We start from the raw sequence: 23,040 nt of genomic DNA, 5'->3' as shown, positions 1-23,040 counted from the left end.
CGTTGGCCGTGAGCGATAAATCACGGCAGGTACTTCATAAATAAAAAGCAACTTCCAAGATGGGCTGGGTGGGAATCGAACCAGGGTCTCCGGAGTGTGAGACGGAGACGTTACCACTGAGCCACGAGTTCGATGCTTCAAAGCGGTACATAAGCGCCTCTAGTGAACGCGGTGTTTCCTTAGAAACGAGCTGTTGCTAAGGCTCAGGCGTGCGTCGCTTGCTCAGGCGCACATTTCGTTGTCGCGCCGAACGCTGCGTTGCTCGACGCTCACCGCGTCCGATACGGGGTGCGTAGTCGCTGCGCCGTAGCCCAATACCCCTTAGCGGGTCGACGGGAACGCTGTCGCGTTCCACTCTTGAAGGCGAAGCTTAAGCGTCCTCCAATTTTTTATTTATGAAGTGCCTGCCGTGATTTATCGCTCACGGCTAACGCCGCGGACGCCGACACCAACACCGACGCCGACGACACCGGCTTTTCTGCGACACGAGCTCCTAAACGCTATCGCGTTAAAACATACAAACGTGCTTTGTGCAAGTCGAGCAGCTGTACTACCGTCCACCCGTGTCTGTTCCTCACAATGGCGGCAAAAAAATTAAAATAATAAAAAAACTTCGTCGCCTCACGGCAATACAAGGCTGGCGGTCTCATGCGAGTCCCCTATAACTTAGTTTACTCTCTTGAAATCGTTTAAAAGAACTCTACTTCTTTCGTTCTCAATAAATATCGCCGTACGGCAAGCATAGCCGAAATAAAAAGGTCGCTGCGACTAATCCTTATAGCAAACCTTCGCGAATTGTCGCGCTTATCAAGCAATTTCGATCACTGAGTGTATCTTTATTTAATTGGAGGCTAATTACACCGTCCTCACAATGCCGGAACTAGGTTGCGATAAACCAGAGGCTGTCAGTTGTCTTTCCTCCCGCATCTCAGGTGACTGCAATCACCTTCCCGGCTCGGCAGTATCAGCTGCTAACCATTCAAAATTTTGCGCAACTTTAACAAACATTTCAAACGTAGGAATTTGACTATACTTGTACGGTTTTGTGTCTGTGTAGATGCGTGTTGTATTGTAGTGTATACTGAGAAGTTAACTGAAATCGATTGTCTATATATTCTATACCTTGTATTTTGCTAGATTTAGTTGAACTTGTATGATCAGGAACTTACCATAATGTGTACACTTTACTGTTGTATCCTCTTCTTTTTTTCCTAGTAAATTTTCTCCGTGCAGTCAATAAACAGAAAATAATATTAAAAGGAAATAGAGCACATATGTAATTGAACCTTTTCTAGAGTGTGGAAGTGGTGCAGTGCCCGAGTTCTGCTGTTTCTGAAACCAGAACCGCATGACCACCGCGAAAATCTGCGAGTAATATGGGGACATCGCTAGACAATGTTTAGCTGCACTTCAAAATGTAACGTCTCGCGATGGCGTCACTTTTACTGCAGATGGATACAGACAAAGACTACGTGCCATGGTTGAAAAATGCAGCTGTCGACTTTGATGTCTACGCCTACTTTCTACACGAGTACGACTCAAACCTGGACATCGTTCAGCTAGCCGGTCACATCGCGGTCGCCGAAGCAAAGCGTACGTTTTTTTTTTCCCTTGGTAAACCTGCGTTGCACGCTTCAGCAAGGGTTATTGAAAAAAAAAAAAAAGGAAAAACGCACATGAATTTGCTGCAGGAAATATGAAACAACGATGGTTCCGAAAACCAACAACGCGTGGCATCAGACATCAGTAATAATATAATTCGGAGCAATATTAGCCACCAATTGCCGATGAGAGCATACCGGAAAAAACTTGTACGTGTGGCCCGCAAGCCGTATATGCAATCAGCTGGTATCATCCCATAGAATTGTATAGGGCTGGCAGTGTGTATATGGGCTCCTTCGTTTCTGTGTTTTATGTTATTTTTTAAATTTGCGGAATAAAAATCGGGGGTTATTTTTTTTTAGCCATCAAAACCGCTGACAAATACAGGCTGCTGCCTGGCGCGAAAATCGAAGAGATGCCGGTGGTTTTGTTGTACGGCAGCCCAAAGTTATGAATATTTTGGTAAGCTTTAGAAACGATAAACTCAAGTACTGGTCTCCTTTTGGACACAAACCTTCTAATTAAACAAGTGAAATCATTCACAAGAACATGTAATGGCAAAGAGAGCTGCTCGAAAATCTTGAGACAAACTAATCTCTGCAAATTCTAGTTCTCAAGCACTATTAATACATATTAAAGAAACGACATTAACAAAAACAAGAAATAGCGACTAGTTTGTCGATTCCTCTTTTACATTAGTTTCTGGACTTTTCTAACAAAGAAAATAACTGCAAAAAGTAGTCCACAAGGCCATGTTTTGTAGGAGGTGTAGTGCTACTCCTTATCCTACAAGACCTTGTTCATTTACGTTATAATGAGCATTGGGACCATTTCTGTGCCCATCCTACACCATGCAGTCGGGCATTTCGTCTTTGTCTATTGTCCTTTTGAACTATTTCCGAATAAACGCTATTGGCCACAAAATTATTGTAGTACCAACTAGACGAACCGGTCAATCTTCTTTGAATGCAACGTTTAGTACGTAGTTGGGTAAACATACTGAACGAAACCAGTTAGATGGGACACGGCTTTATTCGAAAACCTGGGCCTGCGGCATACGCTAACGTCACAAGTCAAGTATGGAGAATACATTAGAATAATGTAAAAAAAACAAGGATCCCGATTATTCCTGCGACATTTATGTACTAAGTCTTGCTCTTTTTTATAGCAAAGGTTCCTTTGCGAACTGTTTCGGATATTTTCGACCGTGGATGCTGAGTGCTGCTGCTGACTTCCAGGATAGCTCGTAGTTAATAAAAGGTTACGTACCCGATGGTGGCATCGAACCTCGGTCCCCCACCGCAGGAGCCCAATGCACTAACCGTTAGTCCACGATCACTTTCTGTTCCCTTTATTACTATTTCAGCAACAATCGTACGCACGTTCAAAGCAGGTCACTTGGTGATAAACATTAGGAGGACGTCATTTGGCTAGGTTGCACTGATTTCAAAGGCCTTCAAGGAGACTATCACTGACACCAAACCGTCAAGCTCACGAAAGCGATCTGGCGTTGCAATCATGCGCTTTAGGGCATCGCGCGTGTACGTCAGAACTTCCAGTTGGGTGCTGCCTCGCAGACCCTACGTGGGCATTCCTGACGTCCATGCGCGTGTTCCACACGCTACTCATGCACAAAAAAGCTCGCGCGCATACTTCTGTCGTGCCAACGCCAACTAACTCTTTGAGCCGATCGCCGCATGCATCACACTGCGTAGCAGGGATGCGTGAGGGCATATGCGCATGCGCGCGAGCAGATGCGAAGGGGCGGCGGTTGTACAGCTTGAGATTTGGATGGTGTGGTTTGGGCGAGGGCATCCGCTTTCACCGTGCACTGACGTTGCAAAAAGACAACAACGAAAAAAAGAAAACGGAAACTAACGCAGCTTTCTGCATTGCTTATGCATTTAAACGAAGCTTCGTTGAATGTAGATTTCAACGAGGTGCGTTGCATCAGCCGCAGTTCTTTTTTTTTTTTTTTCATTTCATATCAGTGCTGACGTTGATCCGCAAGCTGAAAAATGTGCCGAGCAACGGGGAGGTTACGACCGTTGGCGAATTCGGCACGTTGACTGGAGGCGTCGTTTCCAAGGGTAAGCCAGTCGGTGATCGTCCACCTAGGGCAGAATAGGCGAACTTTCGACTTTAAACCCGCGCACGAGGTTGCGTGCGTGGATGGAGCCAACGTACCTGTGGAGAGCAACTAGGGAATCTGTATCCCCACAGGAAAAAAAAAAGAAAGAAAAAATACAGTAATTGCAATATTGCGACCTTCGCCTGACAAAGAGTTCGAGATGAACGAAGTGAACTTGTGTCTTAACAGTGCAGAAGACATTTTTTACCCAGGTTGTTCGAGTGTGATGTTAAATTAGCATTGTACTCCATAGTCACGAATAATGCCAGGGCGAGATGAATAAAGAGATCAGATGGACCCAATGTTATTTTTTGGTAATATTTTCTTTACACTCTGTATCATACGAAAGAAATATGGTGCATTTGTAAAATAGACAAAAATATTTTTAAAAAGTGAAATGTGCTTTTTTTAATTTGATGTTTTATAGACAGCCCAACTATAAGTAGTGGCTTAGCGTAAATAAAAACCACGGACACAAGGAAGACAGACAAGGACAAGCGCCTTGTCCTTGTCTGTCTTCCTTGTGTCCGTGGTTTTTATTTGCGCTAAGCCACTACTTCAAATATGGACGACCAACTAGCCCAACAGTCAACCCAACTATAAGTGCACGGCCATGGTCATTACTCGTCTAATTGTAAGTCTACCGTACGATTTTTCACCGTCTCACCGCACCTAATACGTGCGCTTTTTCAGACGAGTGGCGGAGACTCATCGCGAAGTACACGGGCGGCGCGTACGGCGAATCCGACGCTCTATTGGTGCTGGGAAACTCGACGGAGGTGGCCAAGCTGCTCGTGGCTAACGGGGACATCCGCCGCGACGATGCGCGGCTGGTGCTGTCCTGGAGACTCGTTCGACAGCTTCTGCCACTTTCCAGCGGTGCCGTCATGGCGACTGTGCAAGGCCGGCAATTCGAGCAGGCCTGCCTCGTGACTGTGAGCGGGATCATGGAAGCGGCCGTCATGAGCAGCTACCTCCGCCGCCGTGAGTGTGCAAATGTCGACGTAGTGTTGGACTAGTTGCTTCTTCGTAATGGTTTGCATATGGTGCCACACAGCAATGGAAGGATAGAGAGGGAAACATCGAAATGATCACAAGGCGTACTGCGATCGCCTTGTGATGTCGTGATGCCTCCGCGTTTGTCTCGTTTTCGCTGGTGCGTTTTGCATTTTATGCGAAAAACGCCAGTTTGCCATGCATTGGGGGGCCGTTAAAGAACTCTAGGGGATCAAAATCGATCCGGAGTCCCCACTACGACCTGCCTCATAATCGTATCTTGGTTTTCGCACCTAAGACCTCAGAATATTTTTTTACATGTCTGAAGGTTAACTAAATGGCAGACTACATCATTTGAAACAAACAAGTACTTCTGCTAAATTTATATTCATTTGGCAGAGAAAAAGGGCTAATTACTAGTGTGGAAAACGGAGGCCAAATTTTTTCCAATTAAGAGCTGGAACGAGAGTGACCGCACGTCAGGGCAATGTAGTGGGTTTCAGCGTATTTTCTAGTGTGTGGGTCCTTTTGGCGCAGCGAAAGTTTATTGGTTTGTTTTAATGCATTCTTTACAATGAAATGTATCGCTCCTTTGCATGACGTAATGTGCATGACGTATTGGTGACCGACTCTGCGCAGCATTTCGAACCGTGACGCAACGTTGAAACAACTGTTCGCTTTTCATGCGCTCCGTCCTACGTAAAGGCTAAGAAGTGACTGAGCTGCGTCGGATCGTTCAGCTAACACCTACCAGAAACGGTTGTTACCAGAGGCCCAGCCCTCCCAATTCCTCTGCATGTGATAAGAAAATGAGTCGCATTACTTTCCCTACATATCCTGTTTTCGGGATGATGGGGAACTCCTTGTGGAACAGTAACGAACTCCTTGAGCAACTTTACCTGTGTTACACAATTCAGGGCGTAGACAGCCCTTTCTCCGTCTTCGCCGGACAGTCACCAAATTAAAGCACATGTCAATCTAGACATTGGCGGAAGAGAACACAAACATGCACCTTCGAAGTCTCCGATGGTGCGGGCTATTTGATGCACGCGAGCTATCAAGGCAGAGACAGATAACCCACTTCCAGGTTCGTGCCGTCTAACAGTTCCGTTCTTCTTTTCCCGGTAATCGTGAACCAACAAGCCTGTCAGTCAGTCTTTATCCCACAGGCAAATATTCTGGTGGAGTGAATCGACCCAGCCTCGCGATTATATGAGAGTCCCGTTGTTTGCTGAGGCACTAGACTCTTAACATTGAGTGCTTTCTAATGCTTAGTCACCAGTCACAGAAAAATTAATATTATAAAAAAATCACATGCGCGAGGTCGTCAAACTTCATTAGCCCGTTTGTTATGGCAGAAAACAAAGCAGCAGCGCAGCCAAGTAAAATGCGTGCGTAAGAGAGTAATAAGCCACTCTTCCTTTCTTGATTTCCAACAGTATTTCATTTGGAAATCAGTACCTTTTAGTGTTACCAAGGTGTGAAAATTTCGCCACCTAGGGGCCAACGACGCAAAGGAATCTTCCATATTCGTGTTCCAATACTCAGAACACAGAACCTACCTTTACAAACATATAACTGAAATTTCTTTCTTTCCGGCCTCCTGTTCATTGCACTGTTTTTCCCTATTCATGTCATGAACCAACCAGCCCAAATGCGTACGTTTGTGCGTGCCTTTTTTTTTGCTGAGGAAGAGTGAAAGATGATATTTCCAACATCCGGACACTTTGCAGTGCACGTTGAAGATTCCTCACTACGAAGTTATAGCTCCGTAGCATCGTTAAGTGTTACTGAAACACAGTCACTGAGCCACTCTGCTACTCGTGCGCAGTCGTCTACTCAACAGAGTCGTTGAATTTTCAGTCGAAACACGCTTTTGAGCGTGGTGGGCCGAAATTTGCATTTCTTCGTAAAGTTCTCGGTCAGTGAGCGGAGTCGCTTCTCCAGAAAACCTCGGCCCCTTGAACTTCTTGTACAGCACATTTCAAAAAGTACTGACATTACATTGTTGAGTATTCAATTTGCTTTTGTGGTAATTGACCACCGGCAAATCTCAGAACGTTCTAAATATTTTAACATAATAGCATTTCTACAGCCTGTTTCGGCTTCGTTTCTACTGTGCCGTGGTGTCATGATGGTGGTGTGTGGTGACGTGGGAAGAGGTGAGGTGAGTCTGATATGCTGCTACTATTTGTGAGGGCCGGTGTAGCAGCATAGCAGATGAACGCGCGTACCGCGGCAAGTGTCAAATCCTCGTAATTCGCTGCTCCTACCAGGGCTTGAAATCTCCCTTCATTAGAGGGGGCCCTCACTGGGCGCCGACAACTATAGTGCGCACTCGCATAATCATCATCATCATCATCATCATCATCATCATCATCATCATCATCATCATCATCATCATCATCATCATCATCATCATCATCAGCCTGGTTACGCCCACTGCAGGGCAAAGGCCTCTCCCATACTTCTCCAACAACCCCGGTCATGTACTCCAACGCAATCATGCACACGCATACGCTCATATATATATATATATATATATATATACATACATATATATATATATATATATATATATATATATATATATATATATATATATATATATATAATACACAATAACCAACACGATGTACGCGAGAACACGTTCCTTTTTTTCTGTCAAACGTTTAACACGAGAGGCAGAGATTTGGACTTGTATGAACTCAAAGCTAACAAGTCTAGCTGCAACAAAGAACATCAGTTGCGTCATGGACCACCGTAGCCACTACAACAATATATTTTATGGTTTCGCACCTGCTTACTTACGAAAGTCGACAAAATGCATGCGTCTTTGTTATATCATAGCACTCATAATGCATAACTAAACGAATGAAAACGAACTGGTAACCTAAAGAAACCAAGGTGAACTTTCACTAATTCACGAGCAGGTGGCTTCATGCTCAAGTGGCTCATGTAACATTACGCTGCGCCAAGAATCTTAGCCGAAGAAGGATAGTGACGGTCATGTGCAGTGCCTCGGAGAAATGCATGCAGCTATAAGAAAATACCTGCTTTCCTGTTTTCAAGCTAAGATTGTATTGGCTCACAAGTTTCGGTGGTGGTCTGGTCACGCAAGAACCCAGTTTCTCCAAGAGCAGGGAAGCTGCGGGAAAGGTGCGGTTTGACGAGGTGACAGCTGCGCCGGAGCGCGATTTATCAGCGAGGATTCCAGGTGCATAGGCGCGCGCATCACACCACGCACAACCAATCAGAGCCGTTTCGCTGAACCAGAGCCGTTTCACCTAACAGTTGACCTACCGATGGGGGGAGGGCTGCCCCCCCCCCCCGATCTCCCCCGAATTGAAGCACTCGCTCATACGGACTACCTTCTGCGTCATGACGCCGCGTCACGGCAGAAACGAAACCGGCACTTGCTGTAGAAAGGCTATCATAATAACTTTGTTAGGATGCTGTGAACCTCACCAGTAGTTTCTCTGTGGTTTAGACGTCGCGGACCTTCATTTAACGCAACAAATGAGCACGCTAAAATAGGCCAAATTACGACACAAAGTGTTACCAGCGGCGACGGCTCGGACAAAGGGGTGCTTGCAAAATAAAGTTGATGTCTCTCTTTCTGAGCAGCTGCTTGAAAGAAAACTGAAAACTGAGCGAGTTGGTAATTATTCACGATAAGACTGCAGCGCGCGCAAGTTACATGCTTGTGAAATTCGTGTATCGCTCGTCCTGCGTGCGCGCTGCAGCTTTACCATGAACAACACTTTTCTTTAGCCAAAGCCTTCTCACCTTCGCAGTGGTCCCATCATCTGCACTCAAGGCGGCAACTGTGCTCGCTCTGAACGTAATGCAAGTCCTGCTCGATAAGGTCCAAAATGTGCCTTGGATGGAGGGCTGGATGCGGAGCTTGAGCATCAAAAAGGCCTCCAAAATGGGGCTCCTCATTGGCTACCCCAAGGATATCGACACCGTCCGTCATATGGAAGCATTTTTCGGTGAGCATTGGTAGCGAACGTTACGACGGCATGAGTAGGTAATCGTGCTACCGATTTACGAACCCAACAAAGCAATAGGAACGGCCTGCATAATGACCATGCCCAGCCCATTACGCTTCCGTAACTTTGCTGCATGTGCCACGTCTTCTTTCTCGCATCTCAGGTTCATTTTTCTTAGAAACAGAAGTCAAGAACTCACGTGAGCATATTAAAAATACGCATTGTTGCTGAGAACAAGACTACTCATATTGTAAAGACTGCAAATTCATGATTGCATTGCGCTTAGTGTTACACTGACGGAACTGATGAACGAACATAAGGAACAAAACGTGGACGTACGTGGCTCAAATACGTACGTGTGCAAAGCGTGGATGTACGTGTGCCACGTACGTCCACGTTTTGTTCCTTATGTTCGTCCATTAGTTTTGTTAATGCAACACTAAGCGCAATACAATCAAGAAGGTCCACCAACTAGCCCCGTTCATTGTTTTACGGAAAGACTGGGGATGAAATTCTATAGCGAACATAAGTTAGTCTTACTGGGCAGAATGTCCGGCGGGAAAGTTCCCGGGGGCAAATTAGCAAGACAGCTACGTAATCATCCGCGACGAGTACAATTGATCGTTACATATAAAATAAACTTGACGGTCTCTCTAATACGGCAATGAAACGTTGTATTGGACCAGTTAGTGCATATCAGCTTCAAGTAAAACTGTGGTGTGAAATTTGTTCAAGCTTGGTCAAACATGGTCCAACTTGCCGCGTCTCCCGTTGTTCACGTTGTATCGCGCAGTTTTGCGCGAACTCTCTCATACTGCTCACATGCGTACGTAGTTATTTATTGAACAATTTGCATGCATGCATGCGCGCGTGTCATTTATAATGAGCGAAAAGGTATCTAGATATGGCTGTTCATTTCTCCGATCAATCGCCTCGACTGTGCACCACGCCGCGTCGAGTCTTTCACGTATTCAGCATGCTTGGAAAAATGCAGAACAGACCGTGACAATGGCCACGTCGCGCTAGGCATTTCAAAGAAGTCTACCGCCCCAAAACGGACTGACATCAACGATGCTTGTAGCATCGGCCCTGGTAACTTCTTGATAAGATGAAGTGAGCTATTCACTTTTGTTTCATTTGTTTCTTGTTTCTTGAAGTGCTTTATTCAACTTAAACCCACCGCACCGATTTAGTGGTTTTGGCGTTTCGCTGCTGAGGACAAGATTTTTTCATTATGTTGCTTCAAATTTTAACTAATTTTAGTAGAGAGTTTATATCTCCCTTTTACAGCCTTTACAAAGCAGGGTAAGGCTTCTCTTGCCCTTGTCTCTATATTGTTTCCTTCATTTATTTTATTTGAGTTAATTTGTTTTTGTATATAAGGTGGTTTAGGAGTGGGGAGGCCACGTCTACCCTGTGCATTTACAATGCTTTCGCAAAAATACTCTATAAATGCAGGCAGCTTCTGCTTGTTCGCTGATTATCCACTTCGATTTCCATTCTTGTCTTTTTTTCTTCGTCGCGCTGATTGGCAGATCCCTCCAAATAACGGCGGTGCGCAAGCCGATGATGATGTGAGCTCCTTGGAAAGCACGGTCTTTGACGTGTATTGTCATTTGCAAAATACAGACAGATCGCTAATGCCGTCAAACTCCAACCATAGTCGATGCCGCTTTTCTTTCCGCGCCGCCGCAGCTGATTTTCCGGACGCCGGCGCTAATTTCTTCACCCCATGGTTAGAGGCGCACCGACTGATGACGCTGCGCCTCTTCCGAAACGACACGGTGAACTTCACGTCGGGTGAAGTCAACGCCTTCTACAACGAGATGCTGAACACGATGACTATCCAGGCCGGCATCGTGCAGCCGCCGTTTTTCTTCGCCCTTGGGACGGCCGCCCTCAACTATGGAGGCCTCGGTCAAGTACGCACTTGCACGGATGAAAGCGACCGAAACACTGAAGTCGGGATACGCAGAGTCGGTGCTCATGAATACTTACGCAGATAACGTCATTACGCGTCTGTCGCTATGTAGCATTTTCAGATAACTGGCAGCAGAGCTACGAATGCCGTGTCTATATCCTTGCCTAGAGCACCGACTTGCTTTTCGTACCGCGGTGCAGCCATGTTGTCGAAAGTAATAAACCGTAAAGTTAATCACTTTTACAGCGCAGCTGCATACGTCTAGCCCCCCAATGCGTTTGTCGTATCCGTGGGCAAAAATTCAACCAATCACAGCGGGAGGCGCGCGCCGCGTGTGCCGCGGTGTTCCTTACAGCACCACCAGATGGCGTCCGCCTCCGTGCATCCGCGACAGGTGCTGCGCGGATCGTGTGGTGGAAAGGCAAAAAAGAACCAGAAAGCTGACCATCGCGCATAGCGTTAGCCGCAAGCGTTTCCCGGTAAAGATTACGGTTGCATAATCTGCAGTTACCGTGAAGCGGCAGCTGTAGCACACGAAGCAAGGGGTGACGTAACTACACTTTTATATGCAAAAGGAGAACCCACCTATCAAATGATATCATTTGTGTTGAGATAGCACCATGGAGAAGCCACGCATAGTTAGGACTTCCGAAGAGCAGCGCGAATACGATGGGCAACCGAAACGAACAGCAACATTAATGTACATAACGGCGTCGTTCACAGGCTCGGCAGGACCCAGTTCAAGGTTACGCCGCATTGGTATATTTTATCAGGTGATACCACAACTTCGCTGGCCAACTACTTTCGCAGCGTGGATTGGAGCCCATTTTTTTTTACATAAAAGGCGGAATCTGTGATTACCGTACGAGTTTGTGGATGAAAAATGGTGCCAGAACTTAACTTACGCGCATCGTTCTCATTGTTTTTTTTTTTGCCATTTCAGGAACGCCTCTGGTTCCTTTCGACGTAAATCAGCAACGCGGAACTAAGTGCGGAATTGTGCGCTGGCAGCAGCCATTGCCTAGCAAGGCGTGAATAGCACGGACGGGTTAAGAACCGCTGTTCTTATTCATGTGAATAGGCTACCCGTTCACTTTCGTATATAAGTGTAAGAGATACCGCGAAGAAGCTTGTTTTCACCTGCCGGGGTGACTTAGTGGCGTTGCGCTGCTAAGCTCGCGGGCGCGGGATCGAATCTCGACCGTGGCGGTGGCATTTGGATGGGGCGAAATGCAAATAGGCCCGTGTGCTATGTATTGCGTGCATGTTAAAAAGGCCTAGGTGGTTGATAATAATCTTGTGTCCACCGCTACGTGGTGCCTCATATTCATATCCTAGTTCTGGCCGCTCAAACCCCGGCAAGTTTTTTCTTAAGCTTCTCGCAAAATTGGAAGAAATTCGAGAAACATCGTAAAGTATTCTAGCACAACGATAAAAAAAGAATTGCAAATGAAGGTCCAAGGGAGATGGTGCCGCCCGTTACTGCAAGGTCGTTGACGTTTGCTAATAGTCAGCTCAGGTTTACCGTTGATTGAAGAAAATATCCGAGGATACCTAAGCACTTCTTATGAGTTGTGAATGCGAAAGCGTTAATGCCCAATTGAACGCTCTCGAGCACTGCGTTGCGAGTAATGTACCATAGCTGCACGTGCCACCCGAGCCTAGCAAGCAGCAGCAGGAGCCTGCGGTGCCAACGCCGAATGCCAGCGAAGCGGCGATGCCCTCTCCCCTCGCGCAACACCTGGCTGGTGTACCCTTTCGCCCGCCCTTCCGTCGAGGCGCGCTCGTAACATGGCGTCACAGCTAAAAAGAATTTAGGTGCCGTTTTGCAAATGCCGACGCAAGGACGGTGGCCTTTTCGCTCAGTGAGCCATTTGACCCTTTCGCATCACAATTACTCGTTCGTCATTCTCAATTGTCGACCGCTTAAGCTTCCGTTTTATAGGGACAGTGGCATGCCATCTGCCAGCTTGCGGTGCTTAGTCTTTTCTTCTTCCTCTTATCATCATCATGGTATTTTATGTAGGCGCATTGCTTGAAGTGTATTTAACTGTTCGGAATGCGAAATTTCCGAACCAAGTGCTACAAACTGAGAAAAAAAAATGACATCCGAATAAATATTTTCTCACTCCGGCTGTGGCGGCTGGGCAAATGTAATGCTACCTGTGGAGCACTCCCCAGAACAGTTCTTTAAATAAATGCAAACATGGTGACACTTCACCACTGGCTACATTACCTGAATTGAGACAAAAAAATCGTATGTTGACTGCATAATTGCGAGACATTCTTATGAAATGCATGGACTTTATTGAGCAGATATCAGCTGCTACGTACATTCGCCCAGGAGATGGGGCTTCTGTAAGAATACCGTGGTGAACTTGCAGTGAAAGCATTCGGAAGAGTCCTGGCTTGCATCCATCGGTCGCTCCCCCTCAAAACTCCAATAAGTGTTTTATTGCGGTAGCAATCTTACGGACGCTATTCGCGACTCCAAGTAGATGCTCGCCCCCTAGCGGCAGCGCCAAAAATCAGCCGATCTAGGTTCAGCCGCAGGTTCACACTTTAAAGCGTGCGCTGTAACAATGTGTGGCATGAATAAGAAACTTGCACATTAGGAAAGAGGTGACTGACACAAGGATGATTTTAAGAAACACTTCACTCGGGATGACTTAATTCCCGGCGAATAGACCATTGCTTTCTTTTTATATATTTTAAATCTGTTGCTGGCGTTTCACATCGCGGAGAGTACCTCTGTTAAAGTACTATCCACGAAGTCCACCCGTTGTATTGAAGTGTGCTTAAGGTTCATTTGGTTTGGTTAGGTTAGTTTTCTGCCGCAGCATTAGTGTTACTAATCCCTTAAGCATCAGGAATATTCCCGTTAATGTACTTTTGTCCGCAGGTACCGGTAGCAGGAACGATAACTAGCTCGGAAGGTTTGAAGTTGATCCTGACACATGTTATGCGGCGAGGTGACCTATCGTTTTGATAGCATGTTTCAGTTTAGTGGTGTTAGCAAAATATAGTGCTTTCCCATTCAGCGCAGTGAGTTGTCAGTTATTTGCTCGCACTAAATTTAGAAGCGACTTCAAAAAACTGCTTGTTTCAGCTTTGGAGCGTTCGGCCTGGCCATAGCGCCGCTAGTTTGCAATCCGACACTGTGCAAACAGCCGAATTCTATTACAACTGGTTGAGTCGTTCCCGAGTCGTGCACTTGCACTAATGAAAGTGAGATTGATAAAAAGAAAACCTTCGATAAATTTCGGAAACCTGTTGAAAGAAGCGCCAACTCGATATGATTGGTTAGTATTTACTTCTCACGTTTATCTGGGCTTTGAGAATTCCTACGAGCGGCAGGTGTCTGCGGTTTCCCAAGCTTGGAGCATATACCTCGGAACACTGTGAACTGTTAGCACGAACAAGTTCCAGACATCAGACGCTGACTATCTTCATCAGACGTCATCGTCATCAGACGTGACAACGTCATCAGACGCGGATCAGCTAACTATGCAAAGAAAGGTGCACCCATGCTCACAAACAGAAATCTGATTTGTTTTTATCCCAAGACACACCGACTAGGTAACCTAAAATCTTTGGGCCTCGTTCTATCAGTGCGCAATATCCGCATTTACCTTCTGAACGGACGGTGAATGTTATTTCCTATATACTGTGGGACGCGTTGTGATATACTGTGATATGACTGACAGTGCGGAGTTACCTATAAAGGTCGAAAACAGTCAACTATCGTCTGTAGCGATGGAGCAACGCCGCGAACAAGTGCTTGCACCTTTCGGAGGCCCACTACGCCCAAACACTTCCCTTTTTCAACCTCCGGCTCGCTTACAAGGCTTTTTGTTTTTAAAGAACACTGATGCGGTTCACTAGACAGCCCGGACGTTTGTACGCACAGCGCGACGATTTCCGCGGCTTCGTCGCTGAAATTCTTGAGACCGGTCAGATTAAGGTAATCGGCAGCAAGGGCCCTCTCGGCTTTGATAAACCACCTAGATTCTGCGCCACAAACGAGCAACTTGAGCACAGCACCAAACGAAAGAGCCGCCGTTAGAGCGACCTACGGCCGTGAACCTGGATGTCGTAGCCATCTTTATTTGGACAGTGTTGCCAGTACAAGTAACGGATTCTGGAGTTGCCACTAGAGGTGCATTTCCCGCCGTTGGCGTTGCCGCCGTCATTCTGTCCCGCTATCGACGGCACATGCGTGACTCGCGCACGTTGGGTGAGAAGGTCTCCTGAAAAGGGAAGTGCGCTTCAAAAATGCGAAAAATTTTTTTTTCTACAAATGAAATTTTGTTTTATTGCGATATCGATTATATGGACACTCCAGGTGCATTTCCACCGTCGTCGTCGCCGCCATCGACATGATGTTCCGTATTAAATCCAAGGCCGATAATATCATCCCCGCGCGTCGTATGCTATATGTGCGAGTGAAAGCGTGCGAGGATGAGCCGACGATGGTGACTCAATCTCGTCTGCGCGAGGGAGGAAAGCGGCGAGGAAGCGCGCCGTCTTCCGTCGCGCGAGGCACCGGGGGGAGGGAAGGGGAGGGGGCGTTCTATTCCGGCGGCAACTACGTATGGCGCGGCCCCGCGGGACCTATCTTGAAGGCGATCCGCGATGGGGAGAGAGTCTAGGTTGCCGACGTCTCATAGCTTTGTGTGTGCTGGGTTCTCGCCGCTCAGTTTGCGTTAAAGCGATAGGCAGCACAAAGGTCACTTTGCTCGCTGCTGCTGCCGCGCTTCCTCACGCTAGCGTTTTCACAGCGAGTGTCCGCGGTCATCGAGTGTGATGTTTTCATGTTCGCCTGTGAGCGCGTGACACCGCACTTGTTAGTTTAGTTAATAAGCGAATGTTTACAAATTTGCACGGTCGATAAAACTACTAACTTTACAAAGTATAGCTTCCTACTAATTTGCTATCGCAATCAGTGCTTAACCTTTTGGGCGAAACTGTGATTTTTTTTATTGAGCTCTCGCGTGTCTACGTGTGAGAACTCAAGGAGCCATAATGGTAATGTGTATACAAATGCGTGCTCTACCGATGATATGCGCAGATCGTTGGTCACGAGGTCATGCACGGCTACGACGTGAATAGCATACGCCTGGACCCCATTAGCGGAACTGTTCACACCACCGACTCCTCGTCGATGTTTCAGTACGCAAAGCGAGTGTACTGCCTGCGTCAGTCTTACATAAAGGTAAATGCCGCTGCGGTCACTCTCCGTGGTTGTAGCGCACCTCAAAACGGAGTTGACAAATTTATATATTTGTTATTGAATACTTCACATAACTTCGGGGGGGGGGGGCAATACGTAACGGGGAAACTACACTTACGTCAACACAAAACAAGTGTTAACGAAAAACGAGAAACATAAACGTTACAAAAGCTTTATTCGCACAGCGGAATAACACGCAAGATCAAAAGAGTCGACACAAGAAAGTGTAAAACCAAAACTAAAAGCATGAGAAAGTACTCATGGGTACATAATAGTAAATATTACACGAAAATCATTCCGCTAGATGGCAGGCGTACAAACGTGACAATAACAATAACAATCGTTCAATTACTACAATGTAGTGGCAGAGTGCAAAGCCAAAGAAGGCAGAAAAAGAAAACAGGGGTACATAAAAATTAAACTCTGCCATTTGCGCTAGCCTACAGGTTTACAGATAATGAAAGTCGTGTGAACGCACTCATAATTTGATTAGAGAAATAAACTTACAAACGTAGCATACGCAAGAACCGAGTACTACCATATCAATGAAGATGACTGATGGAGATATGGAAAGGCACAGGAAGAAATACAGGCACGAAAAGACTGGAGGGTTGCGAGGGCAAAATATTCTTTGACGAGACGACTGCGAAATGTGCCGCGGTTGTATTGGGGAGCGACGTTATTCGAGAGTATATTCCAGAGATTGGTAGCACTAGGCAGAGCTTAAAAAAAGGTAGAAGCATCTGTAGAGTCATAATGACTTCATTTGTAAAAACTGGTCATCATTATTCAACAGCTCTCGCGAATTACATATCCGTTATAAAGATAGGCCGGTGCCTGATCTTACGAGCATTAACTTCAGTAACACCCGGCTCCAACTGTTACCTAAAAAAGCACAATTAATAGAGAGCGAACATGGACGGGTTGATGATTTGTAGACACTTGCCAGAACGCACTACGAATAGGCCAGAGAAAGAAGATTCTGTGCTGATTAACGGTAAATGCGAGAGAAATTGGTTAACATTGCGCCGCTTCTCTTTGAGGTTTCATGACTTAAACTGCGTTCACCACACATCCAAGTGTTGTTCAGGAGCTCACTCGACACACGTCCTGCCTTTTCGAGAACCGAAGTGCAACCTATGGTGGTCCGGAGCAGACCACTGTCCATTGCAGTACATCATCATCATCATCATAATCACCATCATAATTTTCTTTGTCCACAACCAGGAGCAAGACCTTTCCCAGCGATCTCCGATTACCTCTGTCTTACGCTAGCTGATTCCAACTTGCACTGCAAATTTCTTCATTTTATCACCTCACCAAAATGTCTGCCGAGCTCGACTGCGCTTCCCTTCCCTTCGCACACATTCTGCAACCCTAATGGTCAACCGGCCATCTACCCTACACATTGCATGGCCTGCCCAGCTCCATTTTTTTTCTCCTAATGTCAGCTAGAATATCGGCTATCCCCGTTTGCTCTGATCCACAGCGCTCTCTTCCTGTCTCTTAACGTTACGCCTAATATTTATCGTCGTATCGCTCTTTGCTTGCTCCTTGACTTGTTCTCGTAATAATTGACACCATTGTTGCGCAAAGTGACGAAGGAAAATGTACTTAAGCGAGAGAAACCTTCTCGTCCGCGTCGCATTGCGCAACATTGTTAATTATGTCGAACCAACTAGCCCACTGAGGAACTTTCCTTTTTCTCGACCTTCTCTGTTAACCTCCAAGTTTCTGCCCCGTATGTTGGCACCGGTAGAATGCAATGATTGTACACTTCTTTTTTCAACGGCAGTGGTAAGTTTGCAGTCAGTATTTGGTAATGCCGGCGCTATGCACTCCTGCCATTTTTTATTCTTCTGTACATTTCCTTCTCATGATCAGAGTTCCCTGTGAGCAAATAACCCAGATCAACGAACTCCTGTACAGACTCTAGGGGCTGACTGGTGATCATGAATTATTGCTTCCTTGCTATGGTATTGAGGATAACCTTTGTCTTCTGCATGTTAATCTTCAAACCCACTTTTCCACTTTCTCTGGTAAGGTCCTTAATCATTTGTTGCAACTGATCTCCAGTGTTTATATATACCAGGTTGTTCCACGAACATTTTCAAAAATCTTTTAAGGTTGCCTGTGGCAGATAGCCTCATTCTTTGCATGAGCTGGTCTACTCGAAGAGGCGGACATTACTTGCATAATGAATGAAATATATAATCGAATAATTACCAAAATATACAAATAACATCTAATTACATTATGGCACATATTGCAATTTAGAACTTCTAGCCGAGGAGTTCATGAGGTGGGTAGCCTTTGAAAGAATTCTCGGGATGACACCAGTTTAGATATATAATTCCCAAACTTTGCGGAGAAATGGATTGGCGTTCCAGTTATTTTTGTGTTTCAATGCATAAGTCGACGTTTTGTTAAGAAAGGGATTGGAACGGCAGTGCATTTGTTACCGCAAGTTTGATGGCGCATATATTGTAAATGGTGTCATCCACACAATTCTTTTCAAGTGGATATATTTTGCACTCTCACCCGCTAGAAATTGTTAATTAGAATATGTGCTGTAAGGTACATAAATTAAAAATTAGTTATAATTTTTTGTTAATTATTGGAGTATTAATTTTAAATTATTGTGCAAGTAATGTCCCTCTCTTCGAGTGGACTAGCCCATGGTGTAGAATTGTGCTGTCTGCCGAGGGCAATTAAAAAAATTGAGCATCTGACGCGTAAAGCGAGGACGTGGGTTCGTATCCTACTTGCGGCCAGTTCTTTTTTTCATCCGCTTTCATTGAATCTTTTTGCCATTTCTGTACTTCAGTTAAATACTATAATAATTTCCCTGATGCTCTCTCTAAACTGTCATTACCTATTGCGTGTGTGTATCTTTTCTTTATTTAAATGTACTGCAGGCCCTTCACGGCCCGTGCAGGAGTGATACAGAAATGCAATGATAAAAAATCATGGTGTAAAGTCAATACACTGAATCCGGTTAATAAAAGAGTCGATGTTATTGCAACACACGATATCGTTAGTTAACTTGTTCCACTGGGAAATGGCCGACGGAAAAAGGGAGTGTTTGTGAACATTAACACGACTTGGGGGAAGATAGATTGTTTTGGAATGATTTAGTCTGGTTGAGCGTTTTGGAGGATCTTGCAGGTATTGAGAACGCGTTATCTGGAAATGACCATGGTATAATTGATAGATGAATTTTAGTCGCGAAATTGTCCTTCTCTGCGAGAGGGATTTTAGCTTTGCCCTTGCCAGCAGACCTGAGATACTGGACTGCCTCTTGTAATCTGAATATACAAGCCCAATTGCTAATTTTCGTATGCGTTCTATTTTATTTATAAGGCATTTTTGATGAGGGCTCCAGATTAGATCACCGTATTCTAGGCATGGTCTTATTAGTGTTTTGTACGCATTTAGTTTGAGGTGTGGTGGTGCTGCGCGCAGTTTCCTTTTTAAAAAACGATAGTTTGCCTATACGGCTTTTTGACACGTGGTCGAGATATGAGGCTCCCAGTTAAATTTAGGCGTGAGTTTAATGCCTAGGTATTTTACCTGGTCGCTTTTGTTGATTATTGACCTTCCGATTGAATATGTAAAGTCAATCGGGAGTTTCTTATTTGTGAAAGACATGTAATGTGTTTTTGTGTTCAGTTTTACGCCCCAAGTGTTGCACCAATAGTAAATTGTTTGCAGTGAATTGTGAAGCTCTATCTGGTTGTCTGAGTTGTGTACGACTGTGTACGCGACACAGTCATCAGCAATCAGGCGCATCTGAATTGAGTTTTTAATGGAAAACTGGATGTCGTTAATGTACATCAAGAACAAAAGTGGTGCCAGAACCGATCCTTGAGGCACTCCGGAGTAGACATCGAGTGGTTGTGAAAGATGGTTATCGATTGCAATGCTCTGTTAAATATTGGTTAAAAAACTGTTCATCCAGGATATTATTTTATTACTAATACCAAAAACTGATAATATTGTGAGTAAATCCTGGTGCGTACCTACGTCGAACGCTTTAGAAAAGTCTAAAAAAAAAACTGCATCTAGTTGGCCATCATTATTAAGTACGTTAGCTATGTCATGAGTTAACTCAGCTAGTTGGGTTATAGTTGACAGGCTTGATCGGAAACCGTGTTGTTGTTTATATAGAAGTTTGTTTGTTTCTAGGTGAGTTATTATGGCCTTAAATATTACGTGTCCCATTAGTTTGCAGTATGAGCTTGTTAATGACACTGGGCGGTAGTTGTTTAAATCTAATTTCGAGTCCGATTTATGTATTGGAATTATTGCAGCCTTGCGCCAATCGTCTGGTAACACTGATGTTTGAAGCGAAAGAGTGAATATTTTAAATAGATACTTCGATGTCCAGCTTGCGTATCGACTTAAGAATGAGTTAGAAATGTGATCGGGACCGGTAAATTTTTTAAGATCAAGCTTATGCAATAGAAACTCTTCACTTACAGTTAATTCTTCCATTGGTATTCTGACATCGTAAGGTGTTAAAGCTGCCTTTGTAGCATGTTTCGTAAAAACTGTCTGAAAGGAGTTATTCAGGATCCTGAATAACATGATCCGAGATTTTGATTTGCGTTATTTTTTCTCGTTCATCTGAAAAATATCGCCAGAATTTGTGAGGGTCATGCGCCATAAACGAAGGTAATGTAGTGTCAAAGAAACGGGCTTTTGCTTCCGATATTTTTTGTTTTAATGTACCGATAAGATCGTCTAACGTGCACTTGGTACCCTTTTTCCGCCGTCGTTTTATTTTCTTTTTAGTTGGATTATTTGGCGTGTTATCCACGGGTATTCTCGGTTAATGCGTTTCTATTTATTTGGAATGAAGATGTCTTCGCAATACTTAACAGTATTTCTAAAACGCGTCCAGAGTTCTTGTACATTTGTTAGTTCACTGAATGTATGAAACTGGCGTTCTAGGAAGCCTAGTACAGCAGGATCATTGGCGTGTGTATAATTCTTAAGGTATGTAGGTTGTGGTTTTTTATATTTTCGCGTGGTTGAAATAGGACAGGTTAGAATAAGCGCTTTGCGGTCTGAAATGCCATTCTCGATGGACACGGAAGATCCTTCTAATGTACTACTTATAAGAACTAAGTCAAGTGAAGATGATGATGTTGAAGTAATACGGGTCTTATCAGTTGTCATATGGTTCAGCGAAAACGTAAACGCCACGTCTAGCACTGATTCTGAACTTGCGACATCACGGCCGTCATGTGAGCGGTTGTTACAGTCCATACCGGGAAGGTTAAAATCTCGGGCAATAATAAGTTTATTTATAATTAGTGTATTTTGAAAGGCAATCATGAATCTGATCGATGAAGTCAGGTGCTGCATTTGGGGGCCGATAAACGCCCCCTACAGTTATGTTTTTGTTACAATATGTTATCTTGCACCAAAACTTTCATGGTCGGGAATGCCATCAAGTTCTAAGGATTTTATATTATTTTTAATTGCTATCGCGACACCACCGCCTCTTGGTCCTGTGTCTTTACGGAACAGTTTGTATAAAGGAGGAATAACTTCAGAATCACATTCACCAGGGTTAAGCCACGTTTCTGTTATTACTAAAATGTGAGGTTGATATGACAGGATTAGGTTCTCTAATTGATCAAATACTTTGAGCATTTAGGGAAAGGATTCGTAGAGTTTTGGTGGTGGGCTGTCATTTTGAAACTTTTTTTTAGAGGATTTCAGCGAAGTCGAAGTGGAAAGGCACTGTTTTGAATGACTTACTTTCTGCGGTAATTCACTCATAATATTCTTCACTTAGTCCCAAGTATACACTTTTTCATCGATTCTCAGTTTGTCGAATGTTAGCCTCACTTTTGCTCCGTTTGCCCTTCCACTTACCGCTGAATGCCACAAGTGCGTGCACATTTCCCTTATTCTTTTAGAAAAATCTTCGGAAACAGTTAATGGTGTGTCTTTCAGTTTGTAGCAGCACTATAAGATTTTGGTTTTTTTTCGGCGTAATCAAACAATCTACGGATGATCGGGTGGTCTCGGTTACTTGTGCGGGTACCTATCCTGTGAATTCTTTCAAGGGTTTTAACTTCATTGCCTAGCGTTTCTATGTATATAGTCATACAGTAAAAAAGCAACAAACAATGACACCAAGGACAGCGTAAGGGATATGATCTGCAGTTCCTAACTGAATTAAAGAAATGATAAATAAATAAGAATGAAAGTCTTTGAAACTACAACTGGCCGCAGGTGGGATGCGAACCCACGCCTCCGCATTACGCATACAATGGTGTTACCAATTCAGCTACCCCGGCGCCGTTTTCTCATTCACCTTATGGGGTATTTATATTTATCTATTAGAACTAACCCTGGGAGTGTTAGCCAGCGTCACAACTCACGCCCTTGGCGGAAGATGTCGAATATCCCTTCTGCCGCAGGCATCACGACTACGTGAACTTTTTTTTGGGTAAAGGCAACTAGTCAATAAACCCACTCATGCTAATTCAGATGGGTTTGGGTGCCACCTAATTGGTACTGATCCGTGTGTTTTTTGGCGCTGTTAAATATGAATTGTCACACATGCTACACGAAGGCATAAAAGCTGCCGGATTCGAGACCCTCACTGTTTAATCAAGGAGAATAAAGGAAACCAAGACGCCCGATATTTATTAATATTATCATAAGAAGCCAACAAACAAAGACACCATGGACAGCATAGGCGAAATTATCCGCAGTTCTTAATTGAAATAGATAAATGAGAATTAAATGAAAATGAAAGTGGATGAAAAGAAGAAGCAAGTTCGTGTCCCATCTGCGGCTTGCTTTCTTTTAATCCACTTTCAATTGCATTTATTTATTTCACAATAACAGTGTGGTAATGCCTAACTTTAATGATATACTTTGGGAGAGCCATTGGCTGGCGTGCTCGTGACGAGTGTTTTGTAATAATAAAGGTGACATATATTTTCATTCTGAGTACTCCTTAACTTGCACACAAATTGTAAGTATGGGATGCTTTCTTTAACGTGAACGGTTGAATTCTGTTGAACAAAGAACTTGCTGTTAGGCGCGTAGCTGGCGCAAGAGGGTGCCTTGCATGACGTTTAAAGCGCCTGAAGTGCATTCGGATCGCGGGGTTAACTTTGCGGTATTTTACGAC

The 23,040-nt window shown here is 44.6% G+C and overlaps 1 protein-coding gene across 3 annotated transcripts in view; it reads left to right on the top strand.

Annotated features, from left to right (window-relative positions):
* Positions 1-23,040, top strand: part of LOC142581968 (neprilysin-1-like) — a 55,520-nt gene that overhangs the window by 28,390 nt on the left and 4,090 nt on the right. Inside the window, exons 7-11 of one of the 3 annotated variants that reach the window (XM_075691401.1) lie at positions 1,452-1,593; positions 3,594-3,692; positions 4,427-4,717; positions 8,527-8,724; positions 10,420-10,646. In XM_075691401.1, the coding sequence (XP_075547516.1) occupies positions 1,452-1,593; positions 3,594-3,692; positions 4,427-4,717; positions 8,527-8,724; positions 10,420-10,646 (957 nt within the window). The remainder of the gene's footprint in view (positions 1-1,451; positions 1,594-3,593; positions 3,693-4,426; positions 4,718-8,526; positions 8,725-10,419; positions 10,647-23,040) is intronic. The other 2 variants (XM_075691402.1, XM_075691403.1) reach the window with 2 other exon arrangements.

This window comes from Dermacentor variabilis, chromosome 5 (assembly GCF_050947875.1).
Source record: "Dermacentor variabilis isolate Ectoservices chromosome 5, ASM5094787v1, whole genome shotgun sequence".
Taxonomy (NCBI): domain Eukaryota; kingdom Metazoa; phylum Arthropoda; class Arachnida; order Ixodida; family Ixodidae; genus Dermacentor; species Dermacentor variabilis.
This window is presented reverse-complemented; position numbering and strand designations above follow the sequence as displayed.